The 21,211-nt window shown below is 43.8% G+C and overlaps 1 protein-coding gene across 1 annotated transcript; it reads left to right on the forward strand.

Moving 5' to 3' along the window:
- The first annotated feature begins 3,059 nt into the window (after nt 1-3,059).
- Nucleotides 3,060-5,211, forward strand: LOC137417907 (uncharacterized). The gene is made up of 3 exons (XM_078783934.1): nt 3,060-3,210; nt 3,695-3,847; nt 4,733-5,211. The coding sequence occupies exons 1-3, from the start codon at nt 3,060-3,062 to the stop codon at nt 5,209-5,211; spliced, it is 783 nt and encodes a 260-aa protein (XP_078640060.1).
- Nucleotides 5,212-21,211: the final 16,000 nt, after the last annotated feature.

A 21,211-nucleotide genomic window follows, 5' to 3' on the forward strand; every position in this document is an offset into this window, starting at 1 on the left:
TTCTGCCCACCTTCACTCCTTCATTCCTCTTTTCTCCCGCCTCTGGAACAAACGCCCTCACTCTCTTCAATCCCACTCCACCCTCCAGGTCTTTAAAACAGCTGTTCACCACCATCTCTTATCCTCCCCCATCCAAAACCTTGATCTTTTCTACCCCCGCTAATTTCGGTCCCCTTGTGTTTTATACCTCTCCCCCTTCCCACGCCGCCTCCCCCCAAGCCCTCTCCCTCCCACACTTCTCCCTTCTCTCAAATGTTGTGGTTGTGTGCTTCCCCTTCTCTCCCCATCTTGTCTTCCGCTCCCTCTTTTTGTATATTTTGTTTGTCTGGTTGATTTGTTTGTGAAATAAATGTTAGCTCTTCCACGAGCCTCGATTCAGTATACAAAAAAAAAAAAAAAAAAAAAAAATTGGGATTTGTGGATCTGGAGAAGGCCTACGACACTGTTCCGAGAGAGATGGTGATGGCGACACTGAGATGGATGGGAGTGCCAGATGCAGAAGTTAGGTTGGTGGACGAGATGGGCAAGGGAACAAAAGGAAGAGTTTTGGTTGGTCTTGAGATGTCGGAGAAGTTCAATGTGAACATCGGTTTGAGGCAGAGAAGCGATTGCAACCCACTCCTGTTTATCATGGTGATGGAGCTGGTAAGTAGGAAGGTAGACATGAAAGATATTCTGGGGAGGTTATTGTATGCTGACGATCTGGTTGTTGGGGTGGAGAGTTGGTGGGAGATGCAGGAAGTACTGGGGGAGTGGAAGGAGGCATTTAAGAAACATGGGCTGAAAATGAGCATGGAGAAGGTGGAGGTGATGTGGGTTGGGCAGCAGAAAAAATAAATGAATGTCAGGTTGGAAGGGAAAGGAGGAGATCAAACGAGGAAATAGGTTTGTGTATCTGGGTGGAACAGTGACCGGCAATGGTAAGTCAGAGGTAGATGTATGGAGGGGGTTGTCAGGTGGGTGTGAATGCCTCAAAGAGAATGTAGAGTGTAATGGCAGACAAAGATTTCAAGGAGGTTGTAAGGAAAGTTTCTGTTGTCTTGTTTAACGCCAGCCTACCTCTACGGTCTGTAGATGGTGGCAGTGACAGAAAGACAACGGAGGCTCCAGGTTTGCAAGAACAACTAGGTCAGGAGGATTGTGGGAATGAAGAGGGTGGATAGAAGGAGAATGGATGAACTGAGGGATGAGATTGGTGTGCAAATGAGCTTGATGGGGAGATTGGTAAAATTCTGGCTGAGATGGGCTGGCATTTGTTGTGGATGGGGGAAGAGAGAATGACAAAGAGAGCGGATAGGCTGAGGGAACAAGATAGAAGGAAAAGAGGTTCTCAGTAGCATTTTAAAGTATTTCATTATTTCTTCAGTAAGTGCAAGTTTCTTCCTGAGTCCGACCATCGATTTATGGCCCGTATTCGTCATGTGGGGATTTGACTGTTCTGACAGTGAAGAAGACCACCTTGATGTGAAACCTGAGCCTCCCAGCCCTGGGCTGGCTGTGAGGCATGTGGATACGAACAAGTCCCCATTCATGTTTGCATTTTTCAACAAGCATCCCCTTCGTCTTACATTGGACAGTTGTTCAGAAACTAACATGATACGCTTGTTATTGGACAGGAGTGTGGACACGAAGATTGTGCAAAGTACTCAACAGGTGTTTCAGGCTGACGGTGCCATGCCTTTAAACATCGTGAGCGAAACTCGACTGTTGTTATTGAGGAACAATTTTACTCAACTTTGAACGTGCTTGTGGTCCCCGAATTGGATGTGGATGTACCAGCTGGAACTCCATTATTGATTGCCAATTATATAGGCCTTTGTCCAACTATGCAACTCGTTATAATATTTGACTGTGAACCAATTACCTATGAACACTCATGCCATTCGACGTACATAAGGGGCTGTAGTGCTCCTGCTGGTGGCCCCACAATTTGTCCTGGAGTTTAGATTGAAATGGTAATTCCTGAGGGCATCGACCACGAGTCTTATGTTGGCATTCAGCTCTATCTCAACTCCCCTTGCACCTGTTTGCTGCTGCCTAAGCGATTTTGGCCTGAGCCTAACCATGTTCACTCTGTGGCTGATCGGTTCAGAATTTCCAACACCACTGACCTACCCATAAAGCTCTGTAAACACACCCATGTGTGAATTGTGCACTCCGTTGCCAGCGTTTCTGATCGGATACTGCCTTCACCCACGATCCATACAATTGAGCCTCCTCTCTTTACAGATGATGGTCAGCTAATAAACAATGATCCAGACGTCACTGTCCATGATGTTCTGACTGAGTGACCCTTACCCTTTACTAAACAGATCCGCATGGATCACGACGCAGATGGAACGCAGTGATGTTCGCCGAGTTAATGTTCATTAACGACAGAGTACTCACCTATCAAAAAAGCCACCGTCAGCAATGTAAAAAGGTATCTGACTGTCGCAACAGTTGCGCAATGGACTCTTGTCTGTACGGCGTGATGAGCCACTTGCCCTCACTCGTGAATGTATCATGATATCATGGTCAGTAGTTGCTGGTCTGTTATCTGTGCTTCACATTCGCTTTGGACACCCGAGCAGCAAACACGAGCTGAAGCAAATGTTCCATCGATATTTCTTCGCTCTGGACCTTGACGGTTCCATTGAAAGTGTTACTGAGTCATGTCATACCTGCACATCCCTGAGGCACTTTCCCAACCTGGTCATTGAGCAGACAATTTCGACCTACGCCCAGGATACAGGAGCAGTTTCCTTTGCTGCTGACATTCTTAAATAGAAGAACCACCTTTAAGAGGCCATGTGCCGACATTCTTAAATACTACCGCCAATTGATCTTTGTTCTTCGGGAGACTGCCACTTCCTTCACCACCACCTGTTTTATCAACAACGAATGCAAAGCGACACAACTCGATGTCCTGACTCGTTTATGCATAGATTTATGTCCTGTTCATTGTCCCCTTATAACTGTACACACTGATCCCGCTCTTGGATTGAAAGTCATGGCCAATAGTCCCACGCTCGGCGGTTTGGGTATCTCCATAGACATTGGATGAATCAAGAACACCAATGAGGATCCCGTGGCCGAACGAGCTACTTGAGGAGCTGAGGGACAAGTTACAACTTGAAACCCCTGAAGGTTGTGCTGTTACATCTCATACCCTCACCTTTGGGACATACAGCCAGAACTCCTGCATACGCAATCGTGGCCTGTCTGCCCGTGAGATGTTATACCGATGTGATAAGTTCACCAACTTGCCCCCACCTCTGAGATGATCAGATTTCCTGAATTCCATGTCCTTACGTCCTTATTGTACAAAATGTTGAGCATTGTAATGTTTCACTTTTTTGCTAATTTGAATGATTTGATTTCATATCTAGTTGTACATTTCTAAAAACTAGCTAATGTTTCATTATCAACTGCATGTGATCTCGATTTGGGGGTTGTTGTTAGGGAGTAAAAAGGGAGTGAGGAAGTTTTTGTCACTCTGTTCGTTTATTTGGCGGTTACAGGTGTGCATAGGTTCACATAGGTACACATGAGGGTATGACTGTGCGAAGCAGTACTACGATTCTGGGTTATTTATTCAAAAAGACGTTTTATTTTGCCCTTGCCTACTAACTCGTGAATCGTTGTTCCACAGGCTCTTGGCCAGGAATTTTTGCCTGAAGTTGATTGACAAAATTTTCCCTTTTTGACCTAGAGCGGCTCATGAAACTGGAGATGGAAGGACTCGTTTACTTCCTGCAACATGAGCTCGCACAGAACTTTCAGGTCGATGACGACATGGTCGTGGAACAGCTTCAGGCTTCCATGTCTGAACTGCGCAAGTTGAAGCTTGCTCTGCCTTCTCCAGGTAAGGGAGCACACTTTGTTTAACCCCATTATCTTTAACACTGGATCTTCCCTGCTTTTATCAATCACTGGTGGGCTCGACACAATCTGGTGTTTTTACCGCTTATTGTAGTCTAACCCTTCGGACATCAGCCCCTAGTTGCTCAAAGCTCGGATAAGCACTATCCTGTGGATAAGTTACTTATCCCGGGATAAAATTTATCCAATGGATAATGTCCGTTGTTCAAAGCCTGGATAACCTTTTCCGCTGGATAAGGTGTTGATTTTCCAGATAACTTTATCCGAGTCTCCTCTGGCCTGGATAAACGCCTTGCCCATGATTACTAAGGCGTACCTAGGTTTGTCAAATTCATAAGGTGTGGAAGGCGTCGTGGCAATCACCAACCACGCTTCTTCTTCTCATCATACGTTACGGTGTTGGAAAATTTACTCCTGATGACCCTGATATACTCTTGTCACCTGACACAACATATCCCTTGCATTTGGTGTAAAGTTTGCCTTCCTCTTTCTCTTTTGACACTCTTCTGCCACCATTATTGTTTTGCCAGCAGACAACAGTGCAATGCATTGTGGGATACCATGTACCTGCCAAACGTTTATCCACACCTTATCCAGCAGTTAGCTATCCTACCCTTATCCACCCTTTGAACAACTGTAGTTTATCCATCGGTTAGTTAACCCTCGGATACGAATTTTAACCACAGGAATAGCTCTTATCCTGTGGTTAAATTATCCGAGTTTTGATGAATTGGGGCCTGGGAGTTTTTATTGTCCAACTATCTTTGTGTCCATTTTGTAAGTTTGGGTATCTATCAAAATGATTTCCACCCTTCTGTTTGACCATGCCCTCCACGACTAATTTTTCTTTTCTTTTGTACTTTTCTAGGAAAGCCTGAAGAATTTCCACAGAGGCCTTCGGGCCAACTTCCTCAGGAGACGAGCCCACCAGTCGAGCTTAATGGTACAGTGAATGGGCAACAAAAGAGTAGCAAAGCTGTTACACCAACAGCCAAGGCTGAGGGTCGAGTCTTGGCAATCAGCACTACTGCAGCAGCGACATCTCTTCGTTCTGTGGAGTCATCAGCAGTGACTCGAGGCAAGAGAAAGAAACAAATTGTGGGACATCGTTCTCCTTCAAGCCCGGAAAATGGTTTGACAAACCTGCTGGCAAATGAGAATGTGTCGCCATCGTCTCACTTTGTCCCACAGTGGAGGAAACCTGCAGAGAACGTAGACAGGTCAACTACTGCCACAGATGGTGCTTCTACTTCAAAAATGATTCCAGTCACAGACACTTTCCTGCAGAACTGGAGTACAGTTATAAGTGTGGACAATGTAGTGCGAGGGGATGATCATATTTCCTAGCGACGCACGTCGAGGCATTCGCTTTATGAAAATGTGATTGAGAGTTCTGATGGAGGCTTGAATGGTGAAAGTGAAACTTTGGTTATAGACAGTAGGCCTGTGCTTAGCTTTTCGAAAAGGCAGAGCATAGTTGGAAACGATTCTCACAACAGCGTGGAGCAATTGGGGAGGAATGCACCCTCCAAAGGTGTGGAACACGAAACTTGTTTGGTGCAAGGTTCAGTCAAGGGTTCTCCTTCGCTTTGCAGCAGCCGCTCTGCTCACGGTACACCACTGCATGCTCCTGCCTTATCCTGTGAAGTAAGCAGCATGCCTGTCATTCCGATAGCAGCAGCGACGTCACCAAATAAGGGCACAAAAACAGTCAGACATAACGGAGTAATGGATTCGATAAATACGGGAACAGAAACCTTTCCCGTGATAAACCCAAAGCTTAACCAGAACTCTCAGCAATTTGCGAGTAAAGCTGAAGCAGGATTGCCTGGCGCTATCCCTTCGCACAGCAGGAGCATTGATTCGGCCCTCAAGCAGCCGTGGCCAATTATGGAAACCTCCCAGGGCTCAGGCACTGCTCAGCTTCAGGCCTCTGCCCCATGCCTGGTATTTGAAGACGGGCAGTTCTTGAGAACGGCTGAAGAAACCGTTTTGATCCCAGCAATGCCACGTGTCCGCGTGGTGACTGCTCTGGGAAACAGTGCGGTGGTATAGCAGTGGTTGTACCAAAATAGAATGTTTTGACCTTCCATCGAGGTTCACATGTGCTCGTCACATCGAGTAGATCATTTGCTTCGTCAATGACCAACGTGATCGACGTTTGCCATGACCAGTTGGAGTCGTGTCAACAAACTCTTATTACCTTTGCAGGTTCTGACTCATCTTAAAAGTGTGTGATGAGATTCAAGTGTCTTTTGAATGTTCTTGAAAACAATTCCTCAGATAGGGGTAGGGGACTGCTAGTTGTATGGTTTACAGGTAGAAGAGTGTCGAGTTGTGTTGCATGAGAGATCACTTGGTGAAATGGAAAGAATGGTGACTGACTGGGTGGCAGTGACAGTGTGGGTTGGGGGTTAGGGAGGCAGTGTGGAGTTTGCAAAGACAATAGGATTTGAGCTATTGCTGGGATCAAACTTGGACAAAACCATCATTCCAGCTGGACCTGCTTAGTTTCTTTAAAATCAAATTAATGCACGTTGCTGACCACACAAGTTTATGCCAGGTCTAGGTTTAGGCCACAAAAGGAGCCTTGTGTTTGAGCTGGAGCTCTTTTTGGTACCAGGACTCTTTTTCGAGGTCGAGGTGGTCTCGGCCCTTGGGTTGGATAGCCAAAGTGGTGGCATTGTGGATGTCACCTCTGCTTGTGGCAACCGTTCCTTGAACTCTTCTTTTTTTTTTTTTTTTGGCAAATCTGAGGTTCTCGATTTCTTTTTTTCCACCTTCGGAATCTGAGTTACTCATTCATGTTTTTATATTCCATTTTATGTGATATTCAGTGCTTAAAGCTTCCAGGACTTAAAAAGTTTTTCTTTGTATCTATTCCTCGCTGGTGAACAGACCAGCCATCATGATTGTGTCCATTCCCCGAGTAGTATTACCCGAACAACCGTTTCGCTCACTGGGACAGTTTTTTTTTTTTTAACAATGTAAATAAATAAATATGCGTTCCTTTATTCGGTACCAGATTGAGTTTCTGGATTGCCGCTGGAAAACAACAGGGAAGATGACCGATGATGGTATGAAAGATGAATTTTTTTACAGATGTGTATTTTTGAGCAGTCGTGATTTCCACCCTTGTGTTTTTGAACGCTACGTGTAACCTTCGCACCTGTCACCGATTTATCGTACTTGAGCATTCAAAATGACGTTTGTAAATAGACGAAGGCACGAAACCTCTTCGGATTTTTGCTATTATTGTGTGTGTATAGCAAGCCTGCACAATTCGTTATATTTGCCTCGTCGTTTGCCATTTGCTGCACGACGGTCAACTCCGTGTATCGACATAACTATGCTTCCCAATTAGCTAACCCGGTAGTTTTTGTCGTATTTTTTTTTTTGTTGTTATTATTTTTTCTATCCAGGCCCGACGGTGACATGTACAGCGTTTAAATGTAAATTGTATAAGTGCCGTCGCTTTCCCAAAGCTGATGTTTTTGTTTTAGTATTTATAAGTAAATGTACTTAGAGAGGTGAGGGGAGGCAGAAGATCATGAAGTATTTCCAGTAGTTTTTGTGCTCCATCATTTCACAAGTCTGCTTTGAACTTTAGGTTACTTGGAGTTCATCACTGGATCCTGCCTTCCTATATTGAGGATTGCTCCTTTCTTTTTGCTTCAGGGATCATGTTTGGGGGATTGTGGGATGTTATGGGGCAGGAGGGGTGGGTGGTACTGTTCTAATTAATTATTTCAATTGATCAACCCAGTATTTAAAAAGGCTTGTTACAAGTAACTGTTCCGTATTTCGTATTTTTGTACCTTTATTTCTATGCATTTCCAGTACAACTAGAATGTGATGATGCGTATTGTCTTTTTTTACGATTGCACACAAACGCAACAGTTCTCCAACTCTTGGGCACAAACCCAATTGCTCCCCCCTCCGGAAATTCTCATGGGACGTGTAAATTGATTCTGTGCTTTCAATATGCTTCTGCTCGGTCAACACTTGCAGGTTTGATAAAATCCTGAAAAATGTCTCGCTCTATCTCTCCAAAAATACATTATGGCAAACCCTCCCATCTTCTTCCGAAACAAACTACTAGAAGATGCACAAACCTTTCGGCCTCACCATCAGCTGTGATCTTTCTTGGGCAAGCCACATGTTATATCTAAGTTGGCCTTCAAAGCCAGTCATCCTCAATCGTGCAAAGTCTTTGATTGGCACACCTGAATTTTTATCTACCTACAAGGCCTTCATCGACAGAGTACTCATTTCCCCTCTGGACTGCCCCCTGCCTCACTTCCTCAGCTTGACGTTGTGAAAACAAAGGCCTTCAATGTTATTGGAATCTCCCGCGATGAAGATGAGTCTATCGGTCAATCACTTTCAAGTCTACAGACAGGTCTGTGGTCTCCTTTCTGCTCTTGTATCCTCTGCCTTCTCTGTGCATTGTCTCCCCCAGATCCCACGGTGTCCTTCACGTGAAGAATATGCGAGTTATCGTCGCACCATGAACAAATTACCAATTCCTACTCTAACCGACAGAGGGAATTGCATCAGCAGCATGGCCATGCCCTCAGCCAATGACCCGACCGTGCAGACTTGTGCTGTATATGAAAGAAGAAGAACTCTCCCGAAACCCATCTCTTCAGTTTGTCCTTCCACTTCTGTGATTGAGAGTTTGCAGCTGTGTCTATCTTATTCACCCCCTGTGTCCTCCCATTGCTCTAATTCATCCCCAACACCCTTTTCTCCTAACTACAGCTCCAACTGTCTGAGACATCAAAATAGTGGCTCTTCTTATCCTTTTTCTTCTCCAGGGGTGCACTCCATCATTTTGAAGGATCAATTCAAAACTTGTGGTGTTGTTGACATTTCCCATGAGAATATTTTTGTTTTAATCCATCTTTGTCAACACTTTTGGATTTGGACGAAACTTGGTGGATGAGTTGGTCAAGTGAAATGAAGAAGGTGATTCGAGTTTGGTTCAGGTCCAGATCCACATCTGGCCTATCATTGGGCAACAAAACACAAACTGTTCAGCTTGGCAGAGGTTTGCACTCTGCCAAGTATCTCACCCAACTTACGTTGGTGTGTATTACGTCTGAGTTTTAACAGAATAACCACAGTGTAAGGATTCATGTGTGAAGACTGAGAAAAGAGAGGGAATCAAACAGGACACAGCTGTATTTATCGCGATCTTGGCAAAGGATACAGAACGACACACCTCACGGGTGCTAGTGCGGAACGCACGTCCGCTCGGACTCAACGCACATCTCACCCCCCCCCCCCCCCTTCAGAACCGGATGTTCAAACTTCCCTTTACAGTAGGCCCAGGAGACGGGTTTCTTCCATGGGCAGGTATAATTCTTCAAAGCAGAACCGTACAGCATAACAAGCACACCAATGGGCGCAGCACGTACCTAGAGTCAAAATCACCACCACGGCCACGCTTCTGTTTTCTCTTTGCACCTAAAACAAAAACAACGGAAGTGACTCAAAGAAAATGTGACAATTCAAATAACCGTGAGTTAGCAGCATTTGCTCATCTATAATAATGAAAAGCAGTGTGTGTATGCCGTCTCCTCCATAACTCCAAAACCATGAAACCGATCAGCCCCACATTTTGCGTGCATACTTCTCGACCTCCAAGGGATTGCATGAATGAACACTGGGTGTTTGGGTGTGTTTTTGAAGATCATTTACGCTAACAAGCTTACCTTTGCCTTGGTCAGCCTGCATTCAGGTCACTCAGCTTGGGTGTCTTGATTCCACCATTTTATCTGCTCAACTGAAGCATCCCTTGCTTCAGAACAGGTCGGTTTCTGTGCAATAAATCTTAATATCTATGAATGGTAATTTAGCTGATCTTCATACCTACGAATCGCTGTATTCCTGTATACGTCACAATGCTTATAATGCCAGTTTTCATGCCTTTATTTAATTTCCGCAAAGATCGAGAATCATCTCTTCACCTGAACCGAATTTCGAATTTTAACTCTGGAATTGACCTCATCAGCAGTTCGACTCTTAAAAGTGTTCATTTGTCTAATTCGGACATTGTGGGACACTCCAGGCATCTCAACAGTATTTTGGAGTGCTTGAGCTGCTTGGCGAGTGCTCTACGAGCAGCTTGATAATGGAACATCCCATGAGGTGGAACACACCTGCTCCCTCCTCAGATTGTCTATTTTATTTATTTCCTTCCTTTAAAAGGTACATACTGTATATCGATGAATGAAGGCAACTCCTCCCCTCACCCCCTCCTCGTGCCTCGCCTTTGTTGTGCGACCTGTCACTTCCACATAAATACACGCGTATAGGAATAAAGTCCATCAGCCTCGTGTTGAAGTTCCAGCATGTTGGTTTGAGCTGTGAATTTAAAAGTCGACGAAAAACGTTTTTTTCAAATTCGATAAACATTACAGAGAAACAATCTGCTTCTGATAATTCATCTTTTTCAAACTCGAAAAGCATTACAGAGAAACTCAGCCATGATAATTCTTCTTCCAGAGAAACAGCGTGAACATTGGCAACATAAATTGCCCAGATCTTCTTCAAACTCATGTGAAACTATTTATTCAAACTCGGAAAGCATTACAGTCCACAGGTCATCAGGTGAGGTGCTGCTGGACCGTCATTCGCAGTCTTTAACCTTGGTCCGCATTCTTAGTCCGCAGTCCTTAACCTTCATTCACAGTCCTTTAATTGATCCTTAACCATTGGTGGATAGTGCCAAAAACGATACATAGCAGGATATCTCAATATGTTATGGATGGATTTGGACGAAACTTGATGGACAGGTTGTGTGTGTGACGAGGAAGAATCGATTCGATTTTGGTGAAGATCTGAATGTGGATTCGGATATGAGAATTATTTAATTTTTAAAGTGATTCTTCACCATTGGGAGTTTGGGCCAAAAACGATACATAGCAGGATATCTCAAAATGTTATGGATGGATGTGGACGAAACTTGTTGGACAGGTTGTGTGTGTGACAAGGACGAATCGATTAGATTTTGGTGAAGATCCGGATTCAGCATGTATAATTTTTAATTGATAAGGCATGATGTGAGATTGATCGTGCCCATCTTCACTTTTAGCATCTCGAAAAGAGTTCACTCCTTATGAAGGTAAATAAGTCTCTGCATGAGTTGTTCTCTGCTGCCTGTTATATAGCGTCATCATCTTCACTACTACCTTCCATGCCATCGCAACTGTCTGACGCAGACTCCTCTCTTGTGTATACACGGTAGCTTGACCTTTGGTGATGGTCTTCAGCTGCCCCAAGGTCCCTGCGTTTTCAATAGGAAGCATCCGCAGGTCCATCTTTCTTACAGAAGTTTGTCTGACTGTGACGTCAGTGCGGAGCTGAGCACACTGAACCAGACTTAGAGTTCTGTCCCTGAAGGTGTTTGTTAACCTTTTGGCAAAACATAGACTGAGCCTCAAACACTCCAGGTGAACCCTCTTGCCTTGTTGAACCTCGTCGAGAATGTTCATGATCATCAAAGTTCCTTTGGCAGTTATTTAACCCAGAAGCTTTTAACGGGTAAATTTGCTGCGGCGTTTACAATGGTGTCGCACTTACGGGAGTTCCCCCTCTGGAAGGTCCTTTAGGGTAATGAAAACGGTCATGATTTCGGATTTCTGCTTTTCCCTCAAACTCAAAAATACAAGAGTAAACAGAAGTTCATCAATCAGAAGAGTTGATCATTCTACGTATTAATCAGTCGTGTTTTTACTCTCTGGTACATTGATTGTGATGTATTTGTAGTATTTGGTGTCCCATTAACAGCCATACCGAGTCATTGAATAATTCGATTATTTAGGTTATTTCAAATTGTTTTTTAAATGATTTCAAAATGCAGTTTTTTTGACTCAAAATAGCCGTTTCCATGGCAACTCCAGGTCAAGATGCATGGAATTCACTCAGAGGAATTGCAGGTATTTATTTGAAACCATCTACAACCTTCAAATCAATTTTATCAATGAAATGCAATCTATTTATTGGGAATATTAAAACGTGGTTTTTGCCCCAAATTTCTTATGAAGGTGTCAATGTGCAATGGTCATCACATCAAAATATGTTCCCTTGCCAAAGACTTTTCCAAAAAACCCTCTGAGGCCTTGCCACCCCAGGTGGTACTCACAAGTCAAATTTCCGCACTTGGCCCATGGACAACAGTATGTAATAAATAAATATAAATTAATCGGTAATTATATTGTTTTGTCAGGTCAGTCTTTTGGGACTGCCACAGGTAACACGTAACCCAATTACCTGCCACATGACCAGGTGGCATGGTGTCTCCTAAAAATCACCCATCCGGTTTGGACCGGTTTGGATCAAACCAAACACTTTAAAATGGTTCTAGTTTGTTATAAAAACGATTGAGAATAAAACGTTTATTTTTTAAATGTTTGTGGCCTCACTCTGGATAACTTTTTAATCGTTTTAATCACTTTGTCCCAATTCGATGTAACCGCCATTTTCTTCCTGTATCATCCTCACATATGGAGTAAAGTTTTTGCTGCTGTACTCCATGGCACGATCCTCGATTTAACAGAAGTAACAAACACGGGTGAAAACATAACGGAAAAGAAAAAGCGAATTTTTAATATATGTCGACATTTTCCCCGACTGTTATTTTAGGCGGTGTATTTTCGTGTAGCATCATGGCGCGATTTTTATAAATATATCTCGGCAATTTCCCGTGTATGCGTGAATATTCTCAATTATTTCTGACGTGAGGGTCACGATAAGGGTGACGTGAGGGTGACTCAATGAATGGGCTTTATTTAACAGGCCTTTGTGAAATCATTTCGTTCGAAAACGGAAACTTTCATGGGACTCTCTTATGCATGGCATATATATATTTTATATGTATACGTATGACCATCGAAGTCCCCGTTAATCCCGTTATGGCGGGAGCTTTGTGCATTCCTTGTACTCACCTGTGCTTTGTTTGTCGACAATACCTATACAGTGCAGATTCTAAGGTCTCGTCCAGACTATCAATCATAACTGGCACGTGCTTTGGTATCCAGAGGATGTTTATTGCAAACCATGTTTGATTGGCTATGATTACACCAGGTGTGCGATAAATGAGAATCACGATGTCCAACGAAATATGTTCGATTCCGTTTGGTGGCAATTGGAAAGGTCCATCGAGAAGTCTGACACGTCCATCTCGAAGTCTGCCACGTCCATCTCGAAGTCTGCCACGTCCATCTCGAAGTTCGACACGTCCATCTCGAAGTCGGACACGTCCATCTCGAAGTTCGACACGTCGATCTGGAGGTCCGACACGTCCATCTTGAAGTCCGAAACGTCCATGTTGAAGTCCATCTGGAAGTCGGACACGTCGATCTGGATGTCCGACACGTCCATCTTGTAGTCCGACACGTCCATCTGGATGTCTGACACGTCCATCTTGTAGTCCGACACGTCCATCTGGATGTCCGACACGTCCAACTTGTAGTCCGACACGTCCATCTGGATGTCCGACACGTCCATCTGGATGTCCGACACGTCCATCTGGATGTCCGACACGTCCAACTTGTAGTCCGACACGTCCATCTTGTAGTCCGACACGTCCATCTGGATGTCCGACACGTCCATCTTATAGTCCAGAACGTGTTTCGCGTTGTCCCAAACGTACATTGGGAATTCCGAAACGTGTATTTCGAGAGGTTTCACACCAAGCGAAAGTAATACCGTTTTTCGACGAGAACCGCTTTCGCTCCTATGGAAACGGTTGGGCGTAACTGAGCAAAAAATTTCCCCAACGGTCAAGCAGTCTCGGTGAAAAACCGTCGTTCAAAAAACAACAACCTGGAAATATTTAAATGCACACCTGCAAATACAAGGGGGCCAATGTTGGACTCGAAATAAGGAATGGTAAGTTACTTTCTAAACACCTTGGGAACGAGTGGATATTCACGTCATCGTTTTACACAACCACTTACGGCGATGTTTACCGTGACGTCACGTACCCGATCACGTGACCGCGCTCTTTGTTTTGGTTGGGAAAACACCAGCCATGCTTGCCGTCTCTAAGAAGAAGAAGAAGAAAAATAGGGGGCCGAATAAGAAGAAGACGAAAGAAGAAGAAGAAGTGTCAGGCAACACGGAGGTTCTATTTATAACACCGTGTTAGCAAAGAGAGTGCAGTGAAAAAGAAGATTCTGCAATGTCGGTGAATTAAAAAGAATATTGACCATTTTAAAATGTGATTAAAAGTAAACTTTTAAAATTCGAAACAAATACTTTTACCAACAAATACTTACGGTTAGACGTGCAAGTTAAATAAATGAGCGAAAGAAGGAAAAACAGTAAGCGGAAGGTTGTAAATTCGTAACAATAAAAAAGTTTTATTCAAAAGCGATTACCAATTTTATTCATTTTTTTGTTCTTGTCAAAGGAGCCAGAAAAGTGTGAAAATATGTACTATCAAAAAGAAAACATGTTGTGGCGTCCAGGCAGAGAAGGGTTGAAGAATGAGTGAAAAGCGGAAATCGCTGTTTCTTTGAGGAGATTGAGGGCTGAGGCGGCGAACTCCACAAATTAGTGGGAAAGGACAAGGTACGTCAGAACGAGACGCGGGAACGGGACAAAAAAACGATTGAGATCAGCAAAAGATGTGGAACGATTTTATAACGATTATAAAACATCACCAGTTGTTTTAATGTAAAATGTTAATTTTTAAAATGGAGTCTCCACACCTATTTTTACATTGAAGGGATATTATTGATGTTTTACGTCATAGAGTTCAACTTGAGTAGATAATTTATTTAAATAATACGATTCTTTGAGGTTGGGATATAATTTATTTGTTTGAAGGTTCAGAGTTAAATTTGTAATATGTTTCTGAACATCGATATTCCCGTGAGCAGCACTTCTTAAATCCAGTAATCCTAAATCAGAAATGTGAACGTCGGGCTCCTAGTCCTAGTTTTTGGGTAGGCCCGAGTTGTGACCCTGGTCTGCCCACAAGGCATTTGATGTGAAAACATATTATGTTTTTGGGGACTTTCGAAGAGGAAGAATGATTTATTAGAACTCGTGGTCCATCTGGGCCAAGTGCCAACACTTCGAGCTACGTCGACGAACGCACCTGATCGTAGATCTACTGTAGTCTATATACCTCACAAGGGATAATAGCAGGACCCTTGCTACAGCTTCCATGGAGTTCTTACAAGGCGTTTTTTGTGGCGTTTTCCATAGCCGCTTCTCATTACAAAAGTAACAAGAAAGAGAAACGTGCTTTCAGTGGTTGTTAAGGCTTTTGGGTTAAAACAAATATGGCGACCGAACCACGTGATATATGACGTCATCATTTTTTTTCCTCCAATTTATCCATAGTTGACGCTCAAGAAATTTCATCTTGATTGGATGAAGTTTTGTACTTGTCGAATTATGACATCATGAAGGAGGAACCTATGACATCATCATTAACATATGTGATTCCCATGGAGAGTTCTTTACAATGAGGCATGTCTCAATTTTTACTCCCGCTAGGGAGTAATGGATTCGATCGTGTCCATCCGTGTGTGTGTTCGTGTGTTTGTGAACAAGATATCTGGAAAAGTTCTGAACGGATTTGGATGAAAGTTGGTGGGATGATCGCCCTTGGGATAAGGAAGAATTGATTCGTTTTTGGTGAAGCTCAGGATATTATTCCGGATCCAGGAATTTTTTGAAGGATTTTTTACCATTGGAAGATAGGGCTCCAACTTGACCCACGGTGGGAGTATGCGCTCTACTGAGTGGCGTTCTAGTTTTTCTATGCAGCGCTTTCGGAGATAGAGGTGCAACGTTTTTCAATTTTTCCAAGATTGTGCCCGTACCACGTGACTTATGGTGTCATAATTATCATTGAAAAAATGTACAATAGGAAGTGCACCTATGGTGAAATGTCCTGTCAATCGGACCAACGGTTGCAGAGAAAATCATATTTCTTTTGTGCGGCAAACAAACTCATATATGAAGCTGCAAATATTCACCATATGTTATGAGCCCGGTTCGTCTATCACAAATGCAGATGCCATGAGTCGGTTACCCCTTCCAGAATCCGTTGGTGATTCGCCTACACCAGGATCCATTATCGCACTGATGGATCATCTGGAAGATTGTGCTGTCGATTCCGGCCAGATCCGCACTCGTACTCGACGAGACGCCGTTCTGTCCAGAACTGTCCAGGCTGTACAGCTTGGATGGCATTTGCTACCTGAAGGTGACCCAGATTTTACGTGCTTTAAAAGCCGCGGATTCATTGTGACGTGCTTTAAAAGCCGCGGATTCATTGTGACGTGCTTTAAAAGCCGCGGATTCATTGTGACGTGCTTTAAAAGCCGCGGATTCATTGTGACGTGCTTTAAAAGCCGCGGATTCATTGTGACGTGCTTTAAAAGCCGCGGATTCATTGTGACGTGCTTTAAAAGCCGCGGATTCATTGTGACGTGCTTTAAAAGCCGCGGATTCATTGTGACGTGCTTTAAAAGCCGTGGATTCATTGTGACGTGCTTTAAAAGCCGCGGATTCATTGTGACGTGCTTTAAAAGCCGCGGATTCATTGTGACGTGCTTTAAAAGCCGCGGATTCATTGTGACGTGCTTTAAAAGCCGTGGATTCATTGTGACGTGCTTTAAAAGCTGCGGATTCATTGTGACGTGCTTTAAAAGCTGCGGATTCATTGTGACGTGCTTTAAAAGCCACGGATTCATTGTGACGTGCTTTAAAAGCCGCGGATTCATTGTGACGTGCTTTAAAAGCCGCAAAAGCTGGTATAGAGAGGAAGACAAATGATGAATTGCGAAAGATGATGGGAATATTGCCTGTGATTGATGCTGTGAAGAGGAACAGGTTGAGATGGTTTGGTCATGTATTGAGGAAGGATGAAAGTGACTGGTTGAGAAGAGTGATGGAAGTTAATGTAGAAGGAAGTAGAGGACGGGGAAGACCGAGAAAGACTTGGCTAAAGATGGTGGAAGAAGAAATGCGGGCAAGGGGGTTAACAAGGAGAGATGCAGAAAATAGGGCAAAATGGAGAAGATTGTCATGGGGACCGCAAGGCTAACCCCCGCTCTAGCAGGGAACATGGCCTTAAAATGCATGTTGTTGTTGTTGTTGTTTCCTGGGAAAACCACATTTCAAATCTGGCCTCCAAAGCCAGTCGCCGACTGGGCATCCTCCATCGTGTGAAGTCCTTCCTTGGCACACCTGAGCTCCTCGCCACGTACAAGGCTTTCATCCGCAGCTCAATGGAATACTGTTCCCCCTTCTGGGCCGGTGCTCCTGCCTCACACCTAGCTCGGGTTCACGCTGTTGAAACCAAAGCTTTCAGAATCATTGGAATCTCCTGCGATGAAGCTAACTCCGAGGGCCTTTCACTCACTCACCGCAGGCAGGTTGGTGGACTTTCTGTCTTCTACCGACTCCTCTCCGGCCTTGCTCCCCCAGCTCTCTCTGTGCTCTGTCCCCCAAATATTCCGACAGGTCGCACAAGATCTGCCTGCAACCCTCTTATGGTTAAACTGCCAAAATCAAGACTTCCTGCTCACCTTCACTCCTTCAATTCCTCTTTTCTCCCGCATCTGAAACAAACTCCCCCACTCTCATCAATCCCACTCCTCCCTCCAGGTCTTTAAAACAGCTGTTCACCACCATCTCCTATCTTCCCCCATCCAAAACCTTGATCTTTTCTACCCCCGCTAATTTTCACCCCAGATACACTTTTTTTTCCTGAAATTCCAACTTCTTTCCTGGAAGTCCTTGCAGTGTTGATATGTTTGAAACCTCTACCACCTCCCCCCAAGCCCTCCCCCTCCCACATCTCTCTTGGTGTGTTGCTCTCAAATGTTGTGTTTGTGTCCTTCCCCCTCTCTCCCCATCTAGCGTTCCGCTCCCCTTATTTTGTGTTTTATGTGTCGGTTGACTTTTTGTGTGATTAATGTTAGCTCTTTCACAAGCCTCGATCTTGTATACAAAAAAATAAAATAATAATAATAATAAAAATAGAGTTCACAAACCCCAAAAGCCCCACCTCTCCCCCCCCCCCCCCCCCCCAAATGATCTCCCTGATCTCCCTGGTCTCCCTCCCTTCCAAGTCCATCCAATGCCCACCACCACGTGTTTCTGCCACACCACAATCCTCCAACATACCCAAAGCACCCCCATTGGTGCCCATACTTGCAGCACCTCCAACATCAACCAAACCAATCGCAAACTCACCAGCACCCCGACCATCGTCTGCACCCCCAAACCGTTTGCACCTGCCACATCCCCACTAACACCCGCATCTGCCATAGACCGACCCTCCTAACACGACCAACCAACCATCTTCAACGAATTCTCGCCCTCCGATAGATTATGCAGAGTTTGTGTTCCTCTTCTCAACTCTTTTACCAAATCCCATCGATGAACCACCTCCAATCATTTACTGCAGGAAAGGTCCCCCCCTCCTTCACCTTACCCACCCCAGTCACCACCAACCCGGACACCGCCCATACGTCACACCAAATATGTAACACCAAGTGCCAATCATGCCTATCCTCCAGCTTCTGGCCAAACTAACCATCTATCGGCTGTGAATTAACGATCCAATGATGACATGCTCATTCTCCTGAGACCGACTTGGAGTCGAGAAACTTAAACCCTTTTCCTGCGTCCTCACAACCACAGAACCATTGCCGACAGTCGAGTTATTCTTCGAGATGTAGGATTATGAACATTGTGTGTTACAGTAATAACTCATCCTGCTTTTCTTCTCCCACCCATCTCAACACAGAAATGCACAAGACTCAAACAGAATTTGAAGATGCTTTGGCCGCAAAGATTTTCATTTTTCAGTTTTTAAATTTCTTTTCAGCCCATATATATGTGGCCTTCTTCAAAGGGAGGTAAGATGATTGATTACCTCCGCCATTAAGGTGGACAGAGGTTATGTTTTCACCCCTGTTTGTCTGTCTGTGACCAGGTAAACTCAAAAAGTTGTGCACGGATTTGGACGAAATTTGTTGGAGAGGTTGGGTGTGTGACGAGGTCGGTATCACTAGATTTTGGTGAAGATCCGGATCTGGATCCGCATACGAGAATTTTTAGTGATTCTTCACCACTGAGAGATAGGGCCAAAAACTATATATAGCAGGATATCTCAAAACGTTGTTGACGGATTTGGACGAAACCTGATGGATGAGTTGGGTAGATGACAAGAACAATCCGATTCCATTTTGGTTGAGGTACGGATCCAGAACCGGCCTATCAGTGCCTTCAGAAAGTATTCACATCGCTTCACTTTTTCACATTTTTTTGTGTGTTACAGCCTGAATTTAAAATGTATTGAATTGAGATTTTTTTTGTTACTGATCTAAACATTTTACCCCATAATTTAAAAGTGGAAATTTTTTTTTGGGAATTTTTTACAAATCTTGTCTTGTCTTGAGTCAGAAATGTCTTGAGTGCGAAGCAGAAATGTTTTGAGTCAATAGGTATTCAACCCCTTTGCTATGACACTCCAAGTTGAGCTCACGTGCATCCAATTTCCTGTGATCATCCTTGGGATGTCTCTACAACTTGATTGGAGTCAATTTGTGGCCAATTCAATTGATTGGACAATACACCTTTCCATATAACGTCCCTCAATTGACAGTGCACGTCAGAGCAGAAACTCTGCGATGAAGTCCAAAGAACTGTCCATATAACTCAGAGATAGAATTGTGAGGAGGAGTGAAGCATAGATCTGGGGAAGGGTATCAAACAATTTCCAGTGTTGAAAGTTCCAAAGAGCACAATGAGCTCCATGATTAGGAAATGGAAAGAATATGGAACTACCGAGACTCTTCCTAGAGCCGACCACCCGACCAAGCTGAGCTACCGGGCAAGAAGGACATTGGTCAGGGAGGTGACCAAGAACCCAATGACTACTCTGACAGAACTACAGAGTTCCTTGGCTGTGATGGGAGAACCTGCTGGAAGGATAACACTCTCTGCAGCCGTTCGCAAATCTAGGCTTTACAGGAGAGTGGCCAGACGGAAGTTATTCCTGAGAAAATGGACAACATGACAACACGCCTGGAGTTTGCAAAAAGGCAGGTGAAAGACTCAGAGCATGAGGCAAAAGATTCTGTGGTCTGATGAGATGAAAATTGAACTCTTTCGCATGAATGTAATGTGCTGCTTTTGGCAGAAACCAAGCACAGCTCATCACCCATCCAACACCATCCCAACAGTGAAGCATGGTGAGGGCAGCATCATGCTATGGGGATGCTTTTCAGCAGCAGGGAGTGGGAGACTTGGAAGGATAGAGGGAAAAATGAATGGAGCCAAGTACAGGCAAATCCTTGAGGAGAACCTGCTTCAGAGTTCAAGACATTATACTGCGGCAAAGATTAACGTTCCAACAGGACAATGAGTCCATAACCATACAGCCAAAGCAACACTGGCATGGCTACAGAATAAAAATTGGAAAGTCCATGAGTGACCCAGGCAAAGTTCAGACTTGAATTATATTGAGAACCTGTGGAAAGACTTGAAGATTGCTGTTCACCAATGCTCCTCATCTAACTTGACAAAGCTTGAGCAAATCTGCAAGGACGAAACTACCCAAATCTAGATGTGTGCAAACCTGATACAGACATACCCAAGACTCGAAGCTGTTTTTGCTGCCAAAGGAGCTTCTATGAAGTATTGACTCAGGGGGTTGAATACTTGGGTGAATTAGATATTTCTGTATTTCATTTTTAATTATTTTGCAGCAATTTTTAAATTAAAAATTCCACTTTGACATTATGGAGGATAATAATGTATATATATATATATATATATATATATATATATATATATATATATATATATATATATATATATCAGTGACAAAAAAGATCTCAATTTAATCCATTTTAAATTCAGGCTGTAACAAAACAAAATGTGAAAAAGTCATGGGGTGTGAATACTTTCTGAAGGCACTTTATCAGTGGAATACAAAACGTAAACTGTTCACCCTGGCAGAGGTATGTGTTCTACCGAGTTCCCTTCTGGTTATGCAGTTACCGTATTAGAGTTGTAGATTTTACAAATTTATTTTGTGGAGTACTTGAGCAGGTCAATGTCTCACACACTTCTCGTTGATGACTTTGATCTTTCCTCCCTGTTTAAGGTTATCACTAATTCTCTCTCCCGTTCATTACGAGTACATTGCCTTCTCACCGTGATCAGTATATATTGAACAGTGTATGGGAAGAATTGCCAAACCCCCCTTTATGTATTCGTGCTTCTGTAAATAGTCATGTCTGTGTAGTGGATGAGCTTGTGCGGGTGTTTTTAGAATGAATATAGAATGGATGCCACA

The sequence above is a fragment of the Myxine glutinosa genome, chromosome 8, assembly GCF_964187855.1.
Source record: "Myxine glutinosa chromosome 8, kmMyxGlut1.1, whole genome shotgun sequence".
NCBI lineage: Eukaryota > Metazoa > Chordata > Myxini > Myxiniformes > Myxinidae > Myxine > Myxine glutinosa.